Here is a 22,514-nt window from a genome sequence, read left to right on the forward strand (position 1 = left end):
AGAATTTGAAGCAAAGGCATTATGATAATCAACTAAAGAGACATAGTGAAAAGGAGTTAACACATAGAATTTTGATAGGAATATAAAATAGATATTTGGGTTAAGTAATAACAAGAAGTAACTGCTGCTAAGAGAATCCAATGAATTTCATTAAGTCAACTGGGATTTAGTAGCACAATACGTCAAGTGAAACACAACCACAACTTAACATGCAACGCATCACTCTTTACACAACAAAACAAAAACAGCTATGAGGAAAAGAACGATAATGGACCCAGTAGGACAACTGTCAGTTAATAATTTTGGTAATTTTTTTATAAATAGGCGTACAGTAGGGTAAATCTAAGCATTTTTTCAAGGAATCTCGCATTAGTGAAAACCGCAAGAAAAAACGTAAACAAAACTTTTTAGTCGACAAATTAAAAGCTGCAAAATAAACCTATCAATGTATTTAATTTATTTTTTACGCACTGATGACGAGACAACAGCCTAATTATTTGAGGAAACATTACACTGAAAAGCAAGACACCCTCTTAAAGACCATAACATCTAAAATGCAACAATTAAAAACATATTAGGAAGCAGACCTTTTTGCTTCTGGAAGTTCTGTTCTACTCTCTGTTCAAAGTCTTCTAAATTGATCATTCTACGCTTCTTCGGTCTCCGGATTAAACCCTTTTTCTCAACAGAGTCGGGATCCCCCTGAGTGTCAGGAACCAAATTCAATGACCTGAAAAACAAACCACAAACTTCATATAAGTATATTACTTGCAAGTCATTAAAACACAGATGCATGAAACAATGTTAGTTGCTGGAAGCCTACAGAGTGCTCGACACTTGAAAGGAATGAACCTTGCTAAACCATCATTACTTACCTTTGGTAATGTTCTTCCTGCAGGATACTCCATCGGAAATCCTTCACATCTTGAATCTCTTCCAGGCACCGTACTTTGTCAAATAAAGTCGAACCAGCTCCAGAGCTGGTAGTTGGCACTCAACTCAAACTCACCGCTTGGACTGTGCCAGACATGACATCTTAGGAGCCATATAAATGCAGCCGTGGCGTGTCGACAACAGTCACAAGTTAGTTTTGAACACCCCCAAAGAGGCACGCAAGAGGTCAAATCCCCGAAAGGCTAGTCCAACACTGAGATTACTCCCACTAAGATGAGAAATCATTAATGGCCCTAAAACCATTCCTCAGAAAAGGGAGGTGGGCAAGAACGACGATGAACCTGCAGGTTGTGAGTATGCAAGAGAAAGCCTTAACAACGGCACGTAACTTGTTCTTCTAATTAATACTTCAACGTACGGATTCTCACTTCTTGAATCGAAATTAGACCAGTAGATTTCCTGGTGTAGGGTCTGAGGAAATGGTTAAACCAAGAAGTCCTGCAAAGCCCACACTGGAAAGTGGCCATCCCTGCGGACTTACAAATCAATGGAGTAATGTCAGCTGAAGGTGTAGACCGAAGCCCACATCACAGCCCGACAGATGTCCAGAATAGGAACACTGCTGCACAATGCCAAGGAAGCAACCTTTTCTCAGACGGAAAATGCTCTGATGCCCCATCGATGCTCCTTGGTCAGAATGTAGCAGATCCAAATGCTTAATACAATCCACCTGGATGGTGCTGGTTTCTGAATGGCCCTGGTCTTCTTGGAACAGACACAGCCAATGCTAATTTCAGGTCCTGTTTAAAAGAGGCCACCCCATTCAATGGGGAGGTGGAAGGGCAGTGAGGAATCTGCACTTAAGAGGATTCACCAGAAAGAGAATTATTGATGGTAAGTAACTTGTTCTTCTGATGAAGATTTTTAACGCAGATTCCTCACCTTAGATTAGTAACCAAGCAAGACCTTCACAGGTGAAAGGTCTGTGGAGTGCAAAAAGTCTAGCAGATCCGAGAGGGGGACTAGATCATGGCTGTCAAGGCAGTAGTGTATAGCGAACATATGCTCCGATGCCCATGTAGCAACCTGACATATCGGGAACAGGCACCCCTCAGGCCAAGACACTAATAGCAGCGTTGGTCCTGGTGGAATGGGCTCCAAGACAATTCAGCTGTTTGGCCAATGTATAACAGATTTTAATGCAGAGGAGTATACATCACAATATGGCCCTCTTCTGCACAGTCTTTTCTTACTTTGCCCCAGAGAACCCCACAAAAAGATACCAGACAACTGACAGAAGAATTTAAAAGTAGGAGAAATTTAAAGCAAATAGCTTTTATGATTGTTATGGAAGATTATTTTGTTTAACAAGCTGGATGATCCTCGATACAATCTATGTAAAAGCATACAGCTCATTTGAGGTCCAGTCAATGGAGCACCTCCTCCGCTTTAAGGTGCAGCGGGGGAGAAAAGAACGCTGGCAGAGTGATGGATTAACCAACATGGAAGGGGCTCAGGACCTAAAAGAAATACTGCACTAATCCACAGCATCAAGTTGTCCGGAAACAATGCTCATGCAACAACTTGATGTGAACCCAATGAGGAAGACAGTCTTCAAGAGTCAGGAGATGCAGCAAGCAGCTATGCATTGGCTTGAAGGGCGTACACAAGGAATGCCAAGACCAAGTTAAGGTCTCACTGTGGCATCACAAACAACTTAGGAGAAATGTGTCAAACTTTCAATAAATCTCATCACAATAGGTGATTTGAACAAGGACGGTTGATCCGGCAAACAAAGGTCATAAATAACCTGTTCACTGCAAGTCCTTGCTGGGCTAAAGACAAACCAATCAAAAGGACAGCCAACAGCTTTGGATGCAAGTGGTCAGTGCTTCGAGCACTGCACCAGGTTACAAATTTGTTCCAGTGCCTGGCATAAATTGATTTTGCAACAAGTGGCAAATCTAACACAATCAATTGTCAAGGCTCAATCTTCATGCATGGATATGTCAATTGCGTAGATTAGGGTGTAGGAGACTGCCCTGTTGCTGAGACAGGAGCTCCTCTCAAAGTGGAAGCTTGATTGGAAGACAGATGCTCATTCTTTTTAGCTTTGGATACCACACTCTACCGGCTTAAATGAGGGCTACTAGCATGATTTGAGCCAAGTGATTCTTGATTTTCTTCAGAACTTGGGGCAGGTGAGGAAGGGTTCCATTGTTTCATTCCAGCCAGAATGTATGTACAAATGATTATTTTTTGGAAATTCCAAAGTGCAAAATTGTTGGCACTGCGCATTCAATGGTGAAGAAAAGAACAGGTCAGGATTCCCCAAACTTGTGGAAAACGCCCTGCACCACCTTGGGATGTACACATCACTCGTAATCTGCCAGAGAGCCTTTGTTCACTTTGTCCCCTCGAGCGTTCATGGACCCCGCCAGGTGAATGGAAACCAGGAAAATGCTCACAAGCTGAGGGGGCGCTAGGTGGCGCACGAGCGGAATGGCCGCACTCTAGTGAGGCTCCCGCAGGCTGGCTACTCAATCCGGCATTTATCCTGCTCCACTCTGAGAAAATAATACAAAATCACGTGAAATGAGGTCCTACTAACTTGAAGGATCAGATGGTGGGCAGCGGTGGACGCCTCGGGCTGCCGGACGCTAGACAGTGGTGATTGATGTTGCCGGTCGCGGTTGGCGTCTGTCCTGGAGCTGTGTAGCGGCAGCACAGACTACGAGAGCGGCGTGATTTACACGAGGCAGACAGGCTGCGCGGCGGTGAGAACCGCGCGCTAAGCATCCCTTTCAACAAATTGCCTGTTGCTGGGAGCTGCTAAAATAACGCCTGTACGTACAGCGGGAGAGGGCGGCGAGGAGCTGAACCTGGCCGGAGTGACGGTGGAGGGCCTGGGTTTGCCTACGCCCTGTGGCGTTGTGGGGGATTCTGCTGGGACTCCTGCAGCGGAACTGGGCTGCCCGAGTACAACAAGAACCATAGCAAGCACGCCGGACCATCCGCGGACGTTGTGGAGATAGCCGAGTACGACACAATTGTGCCTGATTATATGGTGAGAAGGAGAGTTGCGGTGGAGCGCTGTTCGTTGTTGGCTGACCGGTGGTAGGCGGAGTGCAGCGGAGGAGAGTACATCATCTCTGTGCCTCCTGGGCAGTGCGGATGTGATAATCTGAGTGCACAGCATCTGAGTCAGCGGGTGCCCCCGGATAGTTTGCGGCCTGTGGCGGGGCCTTCTGGGGGTCTTCCAGTCGAGGGGAGTACGGATGCGAGAGAGGGGCCCCATAAACAATTTACACACTGCGCTGTGGGAGGTGAGGCAAGCACAGGGCCCGATTGCTATACGCTAGACTAGGGGACTGCGGGGCTCACCTAAAGACACAGGCCTGGTGTAGGAAACATCGCACTGGATTGTGCTCCTGGTGGGAACATAAGGCGGTGAGTAAAGCGCTTGCTACTTACTATGCCAAGGGCGCAGACTACCTCGGAGGCTGCTGCTGTGGAATGACGGATGTAGGTGCTGCTGGCGTAAGGGCACTGTGATCCTGTCGAGTGGTTGCTGTTGTGCTGCAGAGCTCCGTGAGGGTGCTCTCTGCAGCCAGGGGCAGTGACATAGCGAATGATTTTGCCAAGTGACGGGAGGAGAGTAGTGGGTCATTGCTATCATTGAAGCCTGCGGCGTGGTGAGTTGCGCACCCTGCAGCGCCCCTCAGAACGGCGCTACTGCATATCCTCAGCGCAATCTGGTGGGCTCATAGGTCGGAGTGGACACTGACCCCACATCCAAATACACAGCACGAAGATGGGGAAGACGGATGCTCGTCAACAGAAACTGACCTTCGACGCCAGGAAACCTGCAAGGCAGCAAAAGATGGACGGGTCCAGGAGGGGAACCCTCACAACAAGAACAAGAGACAGCTCCAGGGGAGGACCTGAAAACTATTTTGCTGGAGATGCGGCAGGGTTTCGCAGTCATGGCAGGTAAAATGGACACGATAACAATGCGCATGGATGCGATAGCCCGGAAGATCGAGGGTCATGAGGCGCGATTGAAGGAAGCGGAGCAACGTATTTCCAAACCCTATATCCACCCCAAACCCGAACTGATCATGTGCAAAAAACAACTGCACAGCTGGACAAATTGCTCAAAGTGATAGCTGCTAAGAATGAGGACATAGAGGCGCGTAGTCGAAGAAATAACATACGCGTTCTGGGAATACCGGCGAGCACAAACACGGGCAAACTGGAGGATTACATCGAAAAACTTCTAGCAGCTGTGGTGGGAAAGGACTCCCTCTCTCTTCTCAATTTATAGTTGAGCGCGCTCATCGTTCCCTTGGGCCTCGACCACCTTCTGGCAGCGCCCCTAGGCCTATCATAGCTCGTTTGCTAAATTATAGGGACAGAGATGTCGCGTTACGTGTGGCCAGGGAGAAGAAACAGCTGAATTACGAGGGCATAACTTTCACCATGTACCCGGATTTTACGCTACATGTGCAGGAGTAGCGTTGCCGTTTCCTGGCGGGTAAACAGAAACTGAGGCAGGCTGGGATTGATTATGCTCTGCTGTACCCGGCTCGTCTCAGAGTGACCCATCAAGGAACACAAAAATTCTTCACTAATCCTCAACAGGTGGAAGACTACCTGAAGCAGCTTCGCAGGCAGAGCAGAGCGTCGGCGCAGTGGGAGGACTCGACACGATCCTCGTCACCAGAAATGGACTGATTGTTTCCACAAACTGAGTCGAAGGGTGCTGGTGGCTTGCATTAAGGCGCATGGATATGGCATTGCTCAGAACATTGTAAGTGGGATGGGGCGAACACTGCTGCGGCCGTAGAATGAAGCCTTACCAAGGTAACGTATCGAGTGAGGAATATTACACAATGTTGCAGCCGGCCACCCTCGGAATCCATCCAGGGACTACCGAAGACGGTTGCTTGATCTGGACAGATGGAGGTATTTGTGAGCCACTTAGATGTATAGCCCCATCGGGGAATACGCTATTCTTGTTCTCCGCTGTTTTCGAATTTCCATATGCACTTCTCAAGTTTGAAATGGGAAGAAGTTGGCATAATATCTAGACGGGAGAAGCTGTTGGGCGTTGGGGTGGGGAGGGAATGTCTAATTCTGGCATGTTTGGGATGCTTCAGTGGGTGGGGGAGGTGAATGGATGGGAGTTTCAGAAGTATAATGAATCACGGGCACATAGTTTTTTTTTTTGTTGTCTATGGGACGTATTGAGTCTGTACATGTTGAACTGCACGAGCTCATGGAACATGGTGCAATTGGAGTTGAAAGAAGGTGATGGCGCAGGAGGATAGAGCTATGCTTAGGGTGCTGTCTTGGAATGTCAGAGGCCTAGGTGATTCGAGAAAACAGAGACAAATTCTGGCGTATCTAGACAGGCAACAGATACCTTACTACAAGAAACCCATCTACATCCCAGGGCCCTAAATCATTTTGCGTGTAGATGGGCAGGGTATCGTTTGTTCTCCTCCTATTCCTCTTATGCCCGCGGGACAGCAATCCTCTTCAAAAAGCAGGTTCGATTTGAGCAGGCTGGGGTGATCGAAGATACACAAGGCAGATATGTTATTGTATGGGGAGGCTGGGTAGGGACTCGGTAACGATAGCGAATTGTTATGGTCCTAACACTGATAGCCCAGCATTCTTTACTGACTTGTGGGGTAAAATACTAACTGTTGGTTCCACTCACATAATATCGGGGGGGGGGGGGGGATTTCAATGTCGCCCTGCAGCCGCATCAGGACAGATCAAACGTAGCCATGCACCATTATACCAAGTCACAGGAGACACTGCAGGGCATCATAGAGGAAGGAGGGCTAATTGACAGCTGGAGAAATTTTCATCCACAGGCGAGAGAGGGTACGCACTTCACATCCGACAGGGGGTCTTGGTCATGACTAGACTATTGTTTACTGTCTAGGGGACTGGGGTCCAACATACGCGATGTGTCACACTTGGCTAGAACATTCTCGGACCATTGTCCGGTTAAGGTTTCGCTCACCCAACCAGGGTATGATAGTCCTAGGACAAGTTGGAGGCTGTAACCCACGGCCTTGTTAGATGCGGTTTTCCACACGGAACTAGGGGAGGAGATCCGAGAGTTCTTTATTAGAAATAAGGGATCGGTGGACAGTGTTGAGGTGATCTGGGAGGCTTTTAAAGTAACTATAAGGGGAATCTGCCTCTCTAAGAGCTTTAGGGTATTACAAGACATACGGCGCACGTTACAACGTCTAGAGCGGGAACTGAAAGGGCTAGAAAGGCAGATGGGGCAGAGAGAGATGGGACAAGTGCACAGTACATTCCGAGAAAAGTTGACGGAGTATGAGGAAACTGCTCAGAGAGAATTGAAATTCCGGGGACGCTATTGGGTAGCCCGTAGATATGGGGAAGGGGAAAGACCCGGGTAGGCTTTGGCAGAGGTGGCGCGGCGTCCACGGTTCACCACACAAATATTGGAAGTACGGGGCCCTGATGACACATTGCAACGGGATTTGCTAGATATATTAGAAACGTTTAGCACACACTATAGCACATTATATACGTCCCAGAGACAGGGGTCACTGGATCTGGAGGAGTTCCTGGGGGAGGTGGTGCTCGGATGGCTTGGAGATACACAGCGCAAATTCTTGTGTCATCCATTCGAGTTAGATGAAATTAGAGAAGCAATTATGCAGTTAAAAAACAGGAAGGCGCCTGGGTCAGACGGTCTGCCTGCTGAATTTTATAAAAGCTACATTGATGTGATGGCACCAGTACTAAAAGAAGTGTACGAGGAATCTCTAGAAGTGAGGATACTCCCGTCCTCAATGAGAGAAGCCATAGTAACATCCCTGCTGAAGCCGGAGAAACCCCCTGAATCATGCGACTCATATTGACCGTTGTCACTGATAAATTGTGACACAAAGATATTAGCAAAGGTGCTGGCTAATCATCTGTCCCTTCTAATGGACAAACTTGTACTTCCGGACCAGTCTGGGTTTGTGCCAGGTAGGGCGACATCGCATAATCTCAGGACTCTGTTTTCCTTGATGCAGACAGTGGAACCCGAATTCCCACTGGCCGCTGTGTTTCTGGATGCCACCAAGGCGTTTGATTCCGTGGAGTGGGATTACTTGTTTGGGGTTCTACAGAGGATTGGGTTTCCACGTTTATACCTCTCCTGGCTCAAATTGCTGTATCATCAGCCCATGGCACGAATCCTGATTAATGGCCACCGGTCTCGGACGCTAACGATTTCCAGAGGCACTTGTCAGGGGTGTCCATTATCCCCGCTATTATTTGCTATTGCCATAGAACCGCTGGCCTCTCGGCTGCGACAAGTCCATAAAGATAAGGCGTTTCGCTGTTGCCTGCGACAAATCATGATATCGCTATATGCGGATGATATCACGCTATATGTTAGAGATCCGCAAAGCAATATAAATCCTATACTGCGAGAATTCATACGATTTGGAAGATTATCTGGTGTGGGTATTAACTGGGGGAAATCTCAGGTGTTTCCCCTAACGCCGGCAGTGGCTCCGTTTCAACTCGATTTTCCACTTGAATGGTGTCACACGGACTTGAAGTATCTTGGGGTCCAAATAACTAGAGATAGGGACAAAACTATACGGGCGAACTATGGCACAGCCATTATGCGCTTAAATACTAATATTACACGCTGGATTTCGCTGCCCCTTTCATTGGCAGGCCATGTCTCACTTATAAAAATGGTAATACTCCCGCAATTTCTTTATATGTTTCTTTATATCCCCCATCACCCTAGGCGGCATTTTTTCGCCACATTACGCACTGAACTTATACGATTATTATGTGTGGGAAAACAGTCACAGCTAAAATGGTCAACATTAACCAGACCATATGAGCAGGGGGGTTTAGATGTCCCTGATTTCGGGATTTATTTTTTAAGCGCTCAGGCACACTAGGCCTATTATTGGGTATATCCTCCTCGCTATATGCCTCAAGTGGCGGTGGAAGATTGGCTAGTGGATCCAATACCGCTCAATGGTATGCTCTATGGGCCTACACACACGCGGGCGATACCCCCCACCACTGTCACTGGCACGGTCGATGCATGGCATCAGATTGCAGCTCTTCTAGGTGCATCACATCTCCACTTCCCTAGATTACCACTGTCTTATCACCCAAATCTCTCACTATTGCAAGAAAAGGGGTTCAGGGACCTGTGTAAATGGGCAAAAATTAATACGTGGGAGGATCTCTTTCATGAGGGAATGTTCCGCACATTAGAACACTTCATTCAGGATGTGGAGCGCACGCCTCTAGATGTCTTTTTATATGTGAGACTGCAGCAAGGTATGCGGTCGATCCTCCCAGCTTTTCCTCAGGAGCCAGAGTGCCTCAAGCCCTTGCACCACATGTTAAGATCCAGTGATGGAAAGCATCTGGTGTCTGGCCTACACACTACAATACGAGTACACAGAGTGGGGATTGATAGTCCGTCCAGAATGCATTGGAGAGAGGAGTTGGGACGAGACATCACTAATGACCAGTGGCAATATTGCTGCCTTCAGACCGCACAAATATCGGCCAGCAGTAGGCTACAGGTAATACATTATAAGTATTTGCATCGTCTATACTATACACCGATAAAGAAGCTGCGCTTCAAATTAGCTGACAATGATAGATGTGAGCGATGTAGAAGGCCGGGGGCAGGTTTCATACACTTGGCTTGGGAATGCAGGAGAGTACAGGAATATTGGGAACAGGTCTTCGTAGTGCTGGAGGAAATGGTGGATGGTCAACTAGAAAGGGATCCACTCCTTGCGCTCCTAGGGTATACAGCACAGATACCCAAAAAATACAGGAAGTTTGTAGCTATATCGCTCTTATTAGCAAAGAGAAAGGTGGCCTGTAGATGGGGGAGAGGCCGAATGGATGGCGGACCTAATATATTAATAATAGCACTTAGAGAAATAGGGTCTAAGGGATATTTTAACGACCTGCCCAAGTTCTAATCCCCAAATCTGACTATAACAACCATAAAGAGAACTGGGGGTCCAAAATGTACAGATAGAAGCACAAAAATACAGGAGCGTGTATATAAGGAATCAGTACATAGAATCTAAAAGCAGATGCTGGACTCCCATCAATCTTTTTATCGTGATCAGTATTATCATTTGGTCATCAACCCATTTGAGAGGTCTGTCTCTTGATCATAGAGACTGCCTCCGTGGGAAGCTCTCTTGCTCAGATAGAAAGGTGGGACTAGACTCAACGATAAAGAAAGGCAATAGTGTCTATAATAGGTGAACCTATGCAATTTGTGCAGTGCAAAAATTGATAATGTGGTGAGTGAAATCTTAAAAAGAGTTGTGTGGAGAAAAACACTTCTTTAATTGGACAAACTCCTCACACCCTTATTAAAAACAGTGCAAAACATAGCAGTATTAACAAATGACTGCTACTTACAAGGTCGACATGTTTCAGCCATCCGGGTATATTACCCGCGGCTTTCTTCAGGACCTATATTCGTCAGAATCTTGCTACTGCAACATATGCTCACATCCCCCACAATAGTGTATGAAAAAGAGTGTATGCAAAAAAAAAAAAGGTAAATAGCACAGTTAATTTACTAAAGGTTGGAATCAATACAACCTTACTTGTTCTCAATCTTCCGATTCAAAGGTGCAAAAGTCACCCGTCTTGATCGGGGACCTAATATATTGGCAAGAGCAGACCGCTATCTATGCTGAGTTACTGCCACAGTCCTCTCAACCCAAGGACATATGGGGACCGTTAGTGAGATACCTCCTCTCACATGGCTTCGAGAACGAGGCTGCCTTGCCAGACCGGCACGTAATTGATGGAGGAGCAGTGTAGATGATGGATCTTCGTTCTTTTTTCTACCTATTGTCACTTGGCTGCGGTTTGCGGCATAGATACTAGCCCCAAGGATCTCATTGGTCACTAGCAAAATGGGGAAGACTTACTGTTGATTTTATGTCTGTCGCATTACCTGACAGCTCGAGAAGGGCATTGTGCTTGTACTATTGGTTCATGTGTACTATTTTTATCTGCATAATCATATTAATGTTCTAGCGCTGCCAATTATGATCCGTGCGTTGACAACAGACTAAGATTGATGACTGATGTTTTACTGTGCCTATTGAGAATATGTATCACTTTGTAATGCCATAAAAGCATAAATAAAGTTTAAAAAAAAAAAATGCTCACAAGCTGTCACCTCCAGGGAAGCAAAGCTTTTTGGCACAGAAACCAGGATCCCACTCCATCCTTCTTGTTGAAGCACCACATGGCAGTGGTGATGTCTCTTAGAATATGCATCAACCGCCCCCTTGATGCATATAAATAGGTTTACCTGGATTTCATTCACTTAACCTTTTTAGATAAGCGATGAAATATGAAATATTCAGAGCAGACATTAAATGTAAAAACCACAACCACACTAAAGCCCCATGAGTAATTTAATTGAACCAAAAGGTACACACACGAAAAAAAAAAAAATATATATATATATATATATATATATATATACATACACACACACACACACATATATATTACCTATAGTAGTTATAGTTAGGACCTATTATCCATAGGACATCCGCAACATTCTATTTGGAATAACTTTGGCGTCGGTTGACTAATCATCGCGAAATTTTCAAAACTGGTGGGGCGCTCCGGTCTGCTCTTATCCTTAAAGTCTCAGGGTGATTCGTCAAGCGGGGGGCGAGAAAAAAAGGGGAGTCACAAAACGTGTTTTTCCCATGCAATTTTCTATAGGAACCTTTAATCGCAGCTACAGCCCGAACTGCTGAACGGAATTACACCAAATTTGGCAAAAAGGTAGCCCTTGGTTCAGAGTTGTGCCTTTTGGTTAAATGGTGTAAATCCTTTCAGTAGTTCCTGAGGAAATCAAAAGTAAAATCACATATATATCTGGGCGGAGCTTAACCACACATCTCATCGTGAGATCTGATTGGCTGTCAGCACTTCATCCAAGAAGTGTTGGCAGCCATCTTGAGACCAATATACATGATAGCACCTCATTAAAAAGCATTGCAGTTAATGAAGGTTTTAAGACTTTAGTTACATTATAAATCATTTGTTGATGGTACCATACTAATTTTAGGAATTGTGGTGTGTTCTAAGGTGATTTTACCATGTGAAAAAGCCTTCTGCTGGGATATCATGAATCATGTTTGAGAGAAAACTATTTTCTCATGCTTTTCCCACAGAGGCTTGGAAGGTGATCTATAAGCTAAACTGAGAGCATATTTTCTGTAAATTCACATTATCTTTCTCAGTCATGTGAGAATGAAGTCTGACATTCTCAGTAAAACATGTACATCCAACAAGGGCAGAGACTGTCAGTTGATTCCTTTGTGGTCTACTGCAGCTTCCCAGAGTGTTCTAAAGAACAACTAGAGCGCTAACAGTCCTACTTATGACAAACGTATTGCACACCTGAAGCCATATTGATTGGAATAAAGTGGTAACTCTTAAAACATTTAATTTAAAAAGGAACACAATGAGTGGGTTCATTTTGCCATAGAAAGTATGATTAGTGCTGCAGAAAGAATAATTAGGGCACATTTTAAATGACTTCTCAAATCCTCTTCTATTCCATTAAGAAATTCTGATATGTAGACTGAAACATGCACTTTCAATACCAGCAGCAGACTTCCCGGGTGAGCAGTAGCTTTACTACAGTGATCTAATGAGCAACTGGAGTGCTAACATTCAGAATTTATGGCAAATGTGTGACACATCTGAATGCCTTCTTTATGGAATCAAAGTAAAAAACTGAAAGTATTTCCTACTGAGGAGACTGTAGTAAATGAGGAAATTAGGAAACTTCATAACAAATAAGTCTCCCAAGATGGCCACCAGAGACAAAAGAGCCCAAATGCAGCACAAATATCACCCAGATGTTGCCCACATGTAGCCCAATGACAGATGTGTGCAAAACACTTTTTATTTTTGTGTTTTTGCAGTTTTATATAGTGCAGACTTGTCAGGTATTGGAGTGCTTTACATAAGCATTGGTTACATCACACAAGAACAAATTCATTTTGGTTGTAGACATGGGGAGACTAAGTGATTTGACCAGAATCACAGAATGTCGAGCTGAAGCAGAAACTCCAACCTGGTTCCCCAGTTGCAAAGTCTGCAGCTCTGGAAGTAACACCACATCCTCTCCCCTAAGTGCAACATTTAATCAAGTGGTCAACTGGATACAAAAAATAAAGATAACAAATAATTTAAAAGTGCTTTGTCGCTATTTGAAAACTCAGAAAATATGTCCTCATTTTAGTTTTTTAGAGCACTAACCATAATTTTGTTGCAAATAAGACCCTCTCATATATGTAATTTCTAAAGGAAATGCTCTAAGTATTACAGTTTTGATTACATCAAGATGACGTCAGGCGTTCCACACTTTTGTAATAAATATAGAATGTTAGCGATCTAGTTGTTCATTAGGATACTGTTGAAAGGCAGAGGCCAGGGGCACGGACTCTGAAAATTGAAGGCAGGTAGGAGGGTGCAGAGGCAACAATTTGACCACACTGGGCAGGCAGGAAGGGCAGTGGCAGCACTACAGACTATGGAGGGCAGTGGAAACGGGGGCAGGGGTAACAAACCAACAATACAGGACTGGCAAGAGATGCTGTGGCAATATAACAGACCATTGTGGGCAGAAGGGAGAGGCAGTGGTAGTACAACCATACATACCAACAGACCCGATTCAGCCAGGAAACGTCCAATGTTTTTAAGCTCAAATGGGCTTTATTTGATCTGTCTCCTGTCTACAATCTCCTCTTTTTCAATGTAACTCAAATAGGAAAATCAATACCCCAGTTTTTTTTTCAAAATCTCCCTCTTCCCAAGTTCAAAATGTTCTCAAGTATGGTACATTGGATCACGGAAGGCAGGAGGAATTGGCGTAGGGACATGGACTCAGATAACAGAGGACAGGAGGGACATGGAGAGGTGCACCAAACTGACCCTACAGGGCAGGCATCCGGGTTTGCAGCAGCACAAAACACCACACAGGGCATGCGGGACGGGAGTGCAGCACAACAATTCACAGAAAGCAATAGGGAGGGGACAGGACCATGCACATGGACAACAGAGAACAGAGGGGAAATAGGCAATTGTAGCTAGCTGACCATAATGGACAGACAGGAGAGAAAGCTGCAGAATAATAGACCATAAAGGACAGGAGGGACGGATCAGGGGCATTACAATGGAACAGACAAGCCAGGAGGGAGGGAATAGGGGTCTGCACATGGAAACAGAGGGCTGGGGTCAAGGGGGCAGGGCAGGAGCAGCAAGATGACAATGGAGGTCAGGCAGAATGGGCACTAGAGGCAAGACACACCATGGAGAGCAACAGTGAGACTATGATGGCATACACACAGACCATGGAGGGAAGGTGGGAAGGGGTATGGGGCAGCTAGCTGACGACACAGGGAAGGTTGGAGGGGCCGTGGCAGCACAGAAGACCCTGCATGGCAAGCGGGAGGGATAGTGGCAAAACCATGGCTATGATGGGCAAGAAGGAGGGTGCAAGGGCATGCACAAAGGACCATGGAGGATAGAAGGGAGGGTCAGGACCTGGGCACAGACAAGAGAGTTCAGGGGAAGGGGCCTCACAACAGACCACACGGGGCAGGCAGGAGTAGCAGTTGCAGCACAACAAACCAGGGAGGGCAGAAGGGTGTGGCAGTAAAGTAGACCATGGAGGACAGGAGGAAGGGGATAGGGGCATGGCATGTGGACAGGCAGGGTGGAGGTGGCAGGGACAGGTTACAGTCATCTGACAATGCTAGGCAGGTGGGAGGGGAGTGGCAGCTCAACAGAACACTCAGAGTAGATAGGAGTGGCAGGTCCATGGAACATGGTGGGCAAAAAGGATGGAGCAGGGGCATGCACAAAGACATCGGAGGGCAGGGGGAAGGAAAATAGGGGTAGCAAGCTAAGCACAGAGGCTAAGCAGGAGGTCAATGATGGGGCATAGAATTGGGCAATGGAGGACAGGAGGAGTGGACTGGTACATCATGCTAAATGGAGGGCAGTGGTAGCACATCAGACCATGCATGGCAGGAGGGAGGAGTGTAGTCCATGGATTCAGACAACAGAGGATAGGGAGGAGGTTGATGGGGCAGCAAGCTAACTGTTCAGAAAAGGCAGGTGTTTTTAAAATGTGTGTCTGTGCGAACTACTTAAAATATGAACAAGTATGCAGCACAATCTCACTTTTATTCAGGAAGAAGAGGACGTTTGTGACTGACTCTGGGCTCACTTGGCAGAAACAACCCGTGACCCTCCACCCCCCTCATCGCAAAATGTAATACCTGTGAAAAGGGTAGGTGAACGCAGTGTTATATAGAATATAGTCCTGAGACCACGATTGAAAATGAAAACTATAAATAGTGTATGGTATAAACTATGCACCAAAAAGTGTGATATAAGATGAACCGGGCGTGAAATATAATATGCAATACATTGTGCGCAATGACAGATTCATTGGAGAGAGCGAGATAGCATAGGCACTAGCGCGTGCTATGCGATATGCACCTTGGAGTGTAATATGCACAGGGCAGTGTTGTGTAACCTAACTAGTCTCTAAAGTTCTAATATAAAATATGTGCTGGGGAGTGTAACGTTGCATATGCACTGTGACAAAGCTATGGATCCCAGATTGTAATATGTATGGCATAGCACTGTGCTTTATAACAGACATCGAGGAAAGCACGTTAGATGGGGCAATATAACCCGTGCGAAGGCAAGTGTGGCATGACATATTCACGGGGTGGTGTTACAGTGCACATGGGCTAGAGAGTGTCATAGCATATGCACTAGCTGGTGGAATACAACACAGAGGTGTGTGGCACTCAGCAGGCACTGGTGGGTGTAACACAGCATTGGGCTCAGTCAGGAGCGCGCTGTGACTCTCAAGTGAGGTTTGTCTCCTTTCCAGAGAGTAAAATAAAAAGTATTACACATCCGGCGGTGGATGTGTGTTTTATTAACCGTGAGGGGGATTTCTAGCATAGTTTTGGTCTAATTTTTGCCGAATCCCCGTTGAATGGCTTGGTGTGCATGTGTATTAAATGTGCCCGTCAATAGCTACCTATGTTTGTATAAACAAACAACAAGGGTGTCTACTTGGAGAGTACCCACCGGCGGGGGCGCGGGGATTAGGCACGGTAGGGCGTCAGACATGTCAGAGCTTCACTAGTGGTGTAAATACATTCCACGTGGATTAATTGTATGCATCGTTGCCTTTTAATGAATATCACGCAAATAGTCATGGTGATAGGTACGTACGGTTTGTCCAGCATGTCCTGGGTGTTTCTATAAATATATATAAAAATAAAATTATAAAAAACAAAGGCCAGCCCCAGGGGATGGGGTCCCCAGGGCCATAAGTGGCCTGAGGAGGGGGGCAACGCCGCCCCTCTCCTAAAGAATTAAAAAAAAAAAAAAAGGTCATGCCCCGGGGGTTGGGGTCCCCGGGGCCGTTAAAGGCCTCGGGAGGGGGGCCACGTGGCCCCCTTCCAATTTTTTTTTTCTAAAAAAATAATTAGGGGGCAGTCCCTGGAGGATGGGGTCCCCAGGGCCAATAAATTAGAAAAAGAAGGGGGGCCACACAGCCCCTCTTCTTAAAATAAATAAATAAAAGACTGGCATCGCGCCGGAGGCTATGCCACCTCCTTGAGCACTCTGCAAACATGCGCCCTGGCGAGTTGTAAGTTGGGGAATTGATTTCCCTTCAATACTGAGGGTCCCTGAGGGCCAACTAGCCCAACAGGTATTTCCAGTATGCGCCAGGGAGCTGCGTTGCAGACAGGTGTTCTGAGGCCACGCCCCTTTTTACACCTCTCTGCAACGTGAAGGGAGGGGACGGGGCCTGAGGTGACGTGTGCAAACACGCCCTGTGTCGCGTTTTAAGTTGGGGAAATAATTCCCTTTCAATCCTGAGGGACCCTGGGGGCCAACTAGCCCACCAGGTGCTTCAAGTAAGCGCCACTGCGCTGCGTTGCAGAGAGGTGGTGCAGGCCGTGACCCCTTTTTACACCTCTCTGCAATGGCGCTTACTGGACGTACCTAGTGGGCTCTTTTGTCCCAGGGACCCTCAGGATTCAAGGGGACTTAATCTCCCAACTTAAAACGGCCATAGAGCGTGTTTACACAGTGGGGAAGAAAGGGGACATGGCCTGAGGTGACGTGTGCAAACACGCCCTATGGCACGTTTTAAGTTGGGGAAAAAATTCCCCTTCAATCCTGAGGGCCCCTGGGGGCTAACTAGCCCACCAGGTGCCTCCAGTAAGCGCCACTGCGCTGCGTTACAGTGTGGTGGTCCAGGCCGTGCCACTTTTTACACCTCTGCAGCGCAGCTCTGTGGCGCTTACTGGAGGTACCTAGTGGGCTAGTTGGACCCTAGGGACCCTCAGGATTCAAGGGGACTTAATCTCCCAACTTAAAACGGCCACAGGGCGTGTTTACACAGTGGGGAAGGGAGGGGACGGGCCTGAGGTGACGTGAGCAAACACGGCCTGTGGCGCATTTGAAGAGGTAGTTTTAATCCCCCTGCCCTAGGGGCTTATAGAGGAGGTCTTGCTAATCACAGGGGGACCCCCACGCATAGTGTTCCCTAGTGTATGTAGGTATTTTCACTGTATTCTAAGTGTCTTTTAACATAGCACTGGCTCTAGGACTGGTTAGTCAGACTCAGTTACAACCAGTATCCGTCTGAAAAAGTTGAGGGTACAGCATGATTTTGCAAGAAGGCTTCTTTCTGCTCTTCTGTTTGTTCTTTCTGCACGTTATCCTTCTTCCTGCACTTTTCTTCGTCTTTGAGGACTTCTGTTGCTTCTTTCTGCATTTCTGTTTTTTTTTCTGTGCGTTTTTTCTTCTTTCTTCATATCTCATATGTCCTATCTCTGTAGGCATAGTTAGAAATTAGCATTTAAAAAACCTTTGAAATTCACTGAAAAAACCATAGGTTTCAGGCATGTTATAGTTAGGAATTAGCATTTAAAAAGCCTTAGAAATTCACTGAAAAAAACTTAGGTTTCGGGGGCGTTATAGTTAGCTGGACTTTTCACTCGTACAAAACCATTGAAATTCCCCCATTATAGTTAGTTCAGCTAACTATAACTTGCGCGCCCGCAATGCACTGCTGATGACGTCACATATAACATCACTCATGACATGGTCAGTGACATCACTCATGACATCACTGATGACGTCTCCAATGACATCGCTGATGGTTGCCCTGGTACTGCAGCCCGGGTCTGATGAGTGGGGGGGGGGGGTCATGTCCCAATGCGGGTGGGGGAGTTGGCCCTCACTGACTGTCTTTATTGGGGCTCCCACGGGGCTGTGGCTGGTCCTGGTGCTTATAGCGAGGGAGGGCTGGCGGGGGGCTCTGTGTCCCTCTTTGGGTCGGCGCACGTCTCACTCTCCATGCTGGCAAGGTTGTTAGTTTTCTTAGTTTGGATGGGGACTAGTTTTGGGGAACCTATCCTGGGGTCTCGGAGCTGGGAGAGTTGGGGGGGTGGGGAAGGGGAGGGTGGGACCAAGCATGTCACAGAGGGAAGTAGGATGTATAGTGCTAGCCCTATCATGTCATGGATGCCGCCGTAGGTATTAAATGTTTATCTTGAAACATTAGGGGGATGCACAGCATGACTCGACGCCACAAGATCCATGCTTACCTTCGTCGGCGAGGAGTGCAGATAGCACTGCTACAGGAAACACATTTGAACAAACAAGAGGGGTTGGCACTGCAGCGGAGGTGGCGGGGGCAGGTGTTCAGTACCACGTATTCAGCCTATGCCAGGGGCGTGTTGGTCTGGGTACGGGCGGGGGTGCCGTTTCAAACTACTGGGCAAGTGATTGACCCGGAAGGCAGGTGTGCGATAGTGACGGGCGGCTAGATGGCAGGGACATAGTTATAGGGAGTGTCTATGCCCCCAACACGGATCAGGTTTCCTTTTTTGCGCGCCTCTCTGGGGCTTTGGCCCCCTTGCTGACTGGCTCGGTGCTCCTGGGGGGTGACTTTAATTGCAAAAACAACAATTGATGGACAGAATGCAGAACAATGTCATACATTCACCCCAGTACAGAGATCTGGGCCTAAATCCATCGTTTTTTTGCTCACCATGCCGCTCCAGTTTGAACCCAGCCATATGCAAATCAGTCTTGACCCTGTGCCTCATGGAACAGTCCAGCCCGAACTGCCAAGCCAGGTCCTCCCTGGACTGGAAACAAGCATCCTAGGACCGGTTTCTGGCATTTCAGCCGTCTTCAGCCAGGCTTGCTTGATTTCCAGTGGCATGGAGAGCAAGGGACCCACGTCTGGGCATACCCTTCCCACTCGGGGTGACAAATGCAAAAACAACAATTGATGGACAGAATGCAGAACAATGTCATACATTCACCCCAGTACAGAGATCTGGGCCTAAATCCATCGTTTTTTTGCTCACCATGCCGCTCCAGTTTGAACCCAGCCATATGCAAATCAGTCTTGACCCTGTGCCTCATGGGAACAGTCCAGCCCGAACTGCCAAGCCAGGTCCTCCCTGGACTGGAAACAAGCATCCTAGGACCGGTTTCTGGCATTTCAGCCGTCTTCAGCCAGGCTTGCTTGATTTCCAGTGGCATGGAGAGCAAGGGACCCACGTCTGGGCATACCCTTCCCACTCGGGGTGACAAATGCAAAAACAATAATTGATGGACAGAATGCAGAACAATGTCATACATTCACCCCAGTACAGAGATCTGGGCCTAAATCCATCGTTTTTTTGCTCACCATGCCGCCCCAGTTTGAACCCAGCCATATGCAAATCAGTCTTGACCCTGTGCCTCATGGGAACGGTCCAGCCCGAACTGCCAAGCCAGGTCCTCCGTGGACTGGAAACAAGCATCCTAGGACCCGTTTCTGGCATTTCAGCCGTCTTCAGCCAGGCTTGCTTGATTTCCAGTGGCATGGAGAGCAAGGGACCCACGTCTGGGCATACCCTTCCCACTCGGGGTGACAAATGCAAAAACAACAATTGATGGACAGAATGCAGAACAATGTCATACATTCACCCCAGTAAGAGATCTGACTTTAATTGCATCACGGATGTTTGCATGGATCGCTCCCATCCCCCCCTTGCTGACTCCCCTATACATCGACTGGCCATGGTCCGGCGGGATTGGCAGAGACAGTGGGGGCTGACTGACACCTGGAGGGCGCATCATCCGGGTGAGAGGGATTATCCTTACTTCTCATCATTGCACGACCTCCATGTTCGCCTAGATTCGATCCTCAGCTCCCCCGATGTTCATGGGGCGATAGGACCTAGCTAGGACAACCTCGGATCACAATCCTTTGCTAACAGTTTTACACTGGATGCGAGATCGACCAGCCATTCCCACATGGCGACTTCGACCAGATACACTAGAGGATCCAGTGTTTCGTGCTAACATTGGGTCAGCCATAGAGGACTATTTTCGAATTAACGCCAGTACGGCATCATCCGTGGTGGTCGAATGGGACGCCTTTAAGGCTGTAGTTCAGGGGCGCTGTTTTGGAGAGGTAGTGGGAGTGCGCAGAGTGTTGCTGCAGGACGTCCAGGAGGCGGAACGACGGGTGCGCGATATGGAGAGGGAGAGGCCGGAGCGCCCGGACAGACAGGGGGGGCTGCTTGAGGCTAGGGAGGCATTAGCAGTCCAAACCGAGAAATTGCGTTGTTTTGACTATAAAGCCTACATGGAAAGGGAGCATGTGGAACGCGATAAGGTGGGGGCATTGCTAGCCTGGCTGGCCAATCCGGCCCGCAGGGGGACCCCGATAGTGGAACTGCGGGGGCAGAGTGCCGTGGTGTTTTGCACCCAAAAGGGCATCAACGATCACTTCCTACAGTATTATGCCGAGTTGTATCGGAGCGGGGCTGGCCCTGGGTGCCCGGAGGATGCAGAATTCTTGCCAGGGGCGGGCTCCCACAGCTTGTGGCTGCAGACACTGAGGCGCTAGGTCGGGACATAGAAGCGGGCGAAGTACGAAATGCCATAAAGCATATGGCTAGGAACAAAACCCCGGGCACCGATGGGCTCCCCATTGAGTTTTATGCAGCTTATGCATATGTTTTAGTACCCTGCTTGGTGGCGCTGTATAATGGGGCATGCCGAGAGTGGACCCTCCCTGCTACCACGCAAGAAGCCCTCATAGTTCCCCTTCTTAAACCAGGTAAACCTGCTTGGGAACGTTCCTCGTATAGACCTCTGGCGATGCTCAACCTTGACTACAAGATTTTGAGTCGTATTCTGGCTAGTCGGTTGATGCCCCATATGCTGAACCTGATCCATGAGGACCAGGCTGGGTTCATTCCATCCCGCAACACTGCAATGAATGTACGCAGACTGATGCGCATCTTGGGGTCCGACTCTTATGACAAGGAGGAGGCCTGCATATTTGCGGTCGACATCGAAACAGACTTCGATAGCCTGGAGTGGCCTTACCTGTTTGATGTATTGAGGACATTCGGGATGGGGAAACGTTTTGTACAGTGGACGGCGCTTCTTTATAGCGCTTCCACTGCTAGGGTGCGGATGGGGGGCATGATCTCTGATGCCTGTGCGGTCGCTCGGGGAACGAGGCAGGGGTGCCCGCTGTCCCCCCTTTTATTTGCACTGGCAATGGAGCCCATGGCCGCTCACGCCAGATCAGGTAGGTATTTTCCAGGGTTATTAGTCGAGGGACGAGTGCAACACATAGCATTGTATGCGGACGATCTACTTCTTTTCTTGCCTGACGCTGGGGAGGCCCTGCAGGGGGCACGGACCTTGCTGGAGACCTTGGGGAGGGTGGCGGGCCTCTGGGTGAATTGGACCAAGTCATGTCTGTTTCCTACTGGGCCGGATGGGATGGTCTGCCAGGGGGATGTCCCGTGGGAATCCCGGTGCTTGCCCTACTTGGGGACCCGGATTTATCACGCTCCCGCTGATTTGTTGGAGGGTAACGTAGGGCGAGCAGTACGAGGGGCGAAAACCTGTTTTGAGTTCTGGGGGACTCTCCCACTGTCTGTGGCCGGCAGGGTCACCTTGGTGAAAATGGTCATTTTGCCCAGACTTCTTTATTACTTTGGGACTCTCCCAGTTTTGATCCCGGGAAAGCTCTTCGCACAGCTGAACACTTTGATTACAGGGTTCATCTGGGGTACAGGGAGGCGGAGGGTAGCGCTACTTACTCTGCAGAGACCCAGGGGAGAGGGAGGCCTTGCGTTGCCGGACCTGGAGTCCTATTACCACACTGCGCAGCTTCAGTGGTTTACAAAGTGGGTGGCGGGTCACATCAGGCGCCCAGAGGAACAAAGGAGGTCGGATTCGAGCTGGCACCAATTATCTTGTGTACTGCTCCGGGTTCCGCTGAGAGATGCTTCGCTGCCCTCGGACTTGAGGGCGGTGCGGCAGTGCTGGGCGCGCTTGGCTAGGAGGGCGCGTGTTGTAATTCCCTACGCGCCAGAGATCCCTTTACGAATGTGTGAGGCGTTACCCCACGGGGGGACTGGAGCCGGTTGCTGGCCTGGGAGGAG

The 22,514-nt window shown here is 48.0% G+C and overlaps 1 protein-coding gene across 7 annotated transcripts in view; it reads right to left on the bottom strand.

Moving 5' to 3' along the window:
• The window catches only part of CENPT (centromere protein T), a 1,095,738-nt gene that overhangs the window by 577,974 nt on the left and 495,250 nt on the right, over window positions 1-22,514 (bottom strand). For all 7 annotated transcript variants that reach the window (XM_085638668.1, XM_085638667.1, XM_085638665.1 and 4 more), the window contains one exon: window positions 588-730. In XM_085638668.1, the coding sequence (XP_085494794.1) occupies window positions 588-730 (143 nt within the window). The remainder of the gene's footprint in view (window positions 1-587; window positions 731-22,514) is intronic.

This window comes from Triturus cristatus, chromosome 12, assembly GCF_964204655.1.
Source record: "Triturus cristatus chromosome 12, aTriCri1.1, whole genome shotgun sequence".
NCBI lineage: Eukaryota > Metazoa > Chordata > Amphibia > Caudata > Salamandridae > Triturus > Triturus cristatus.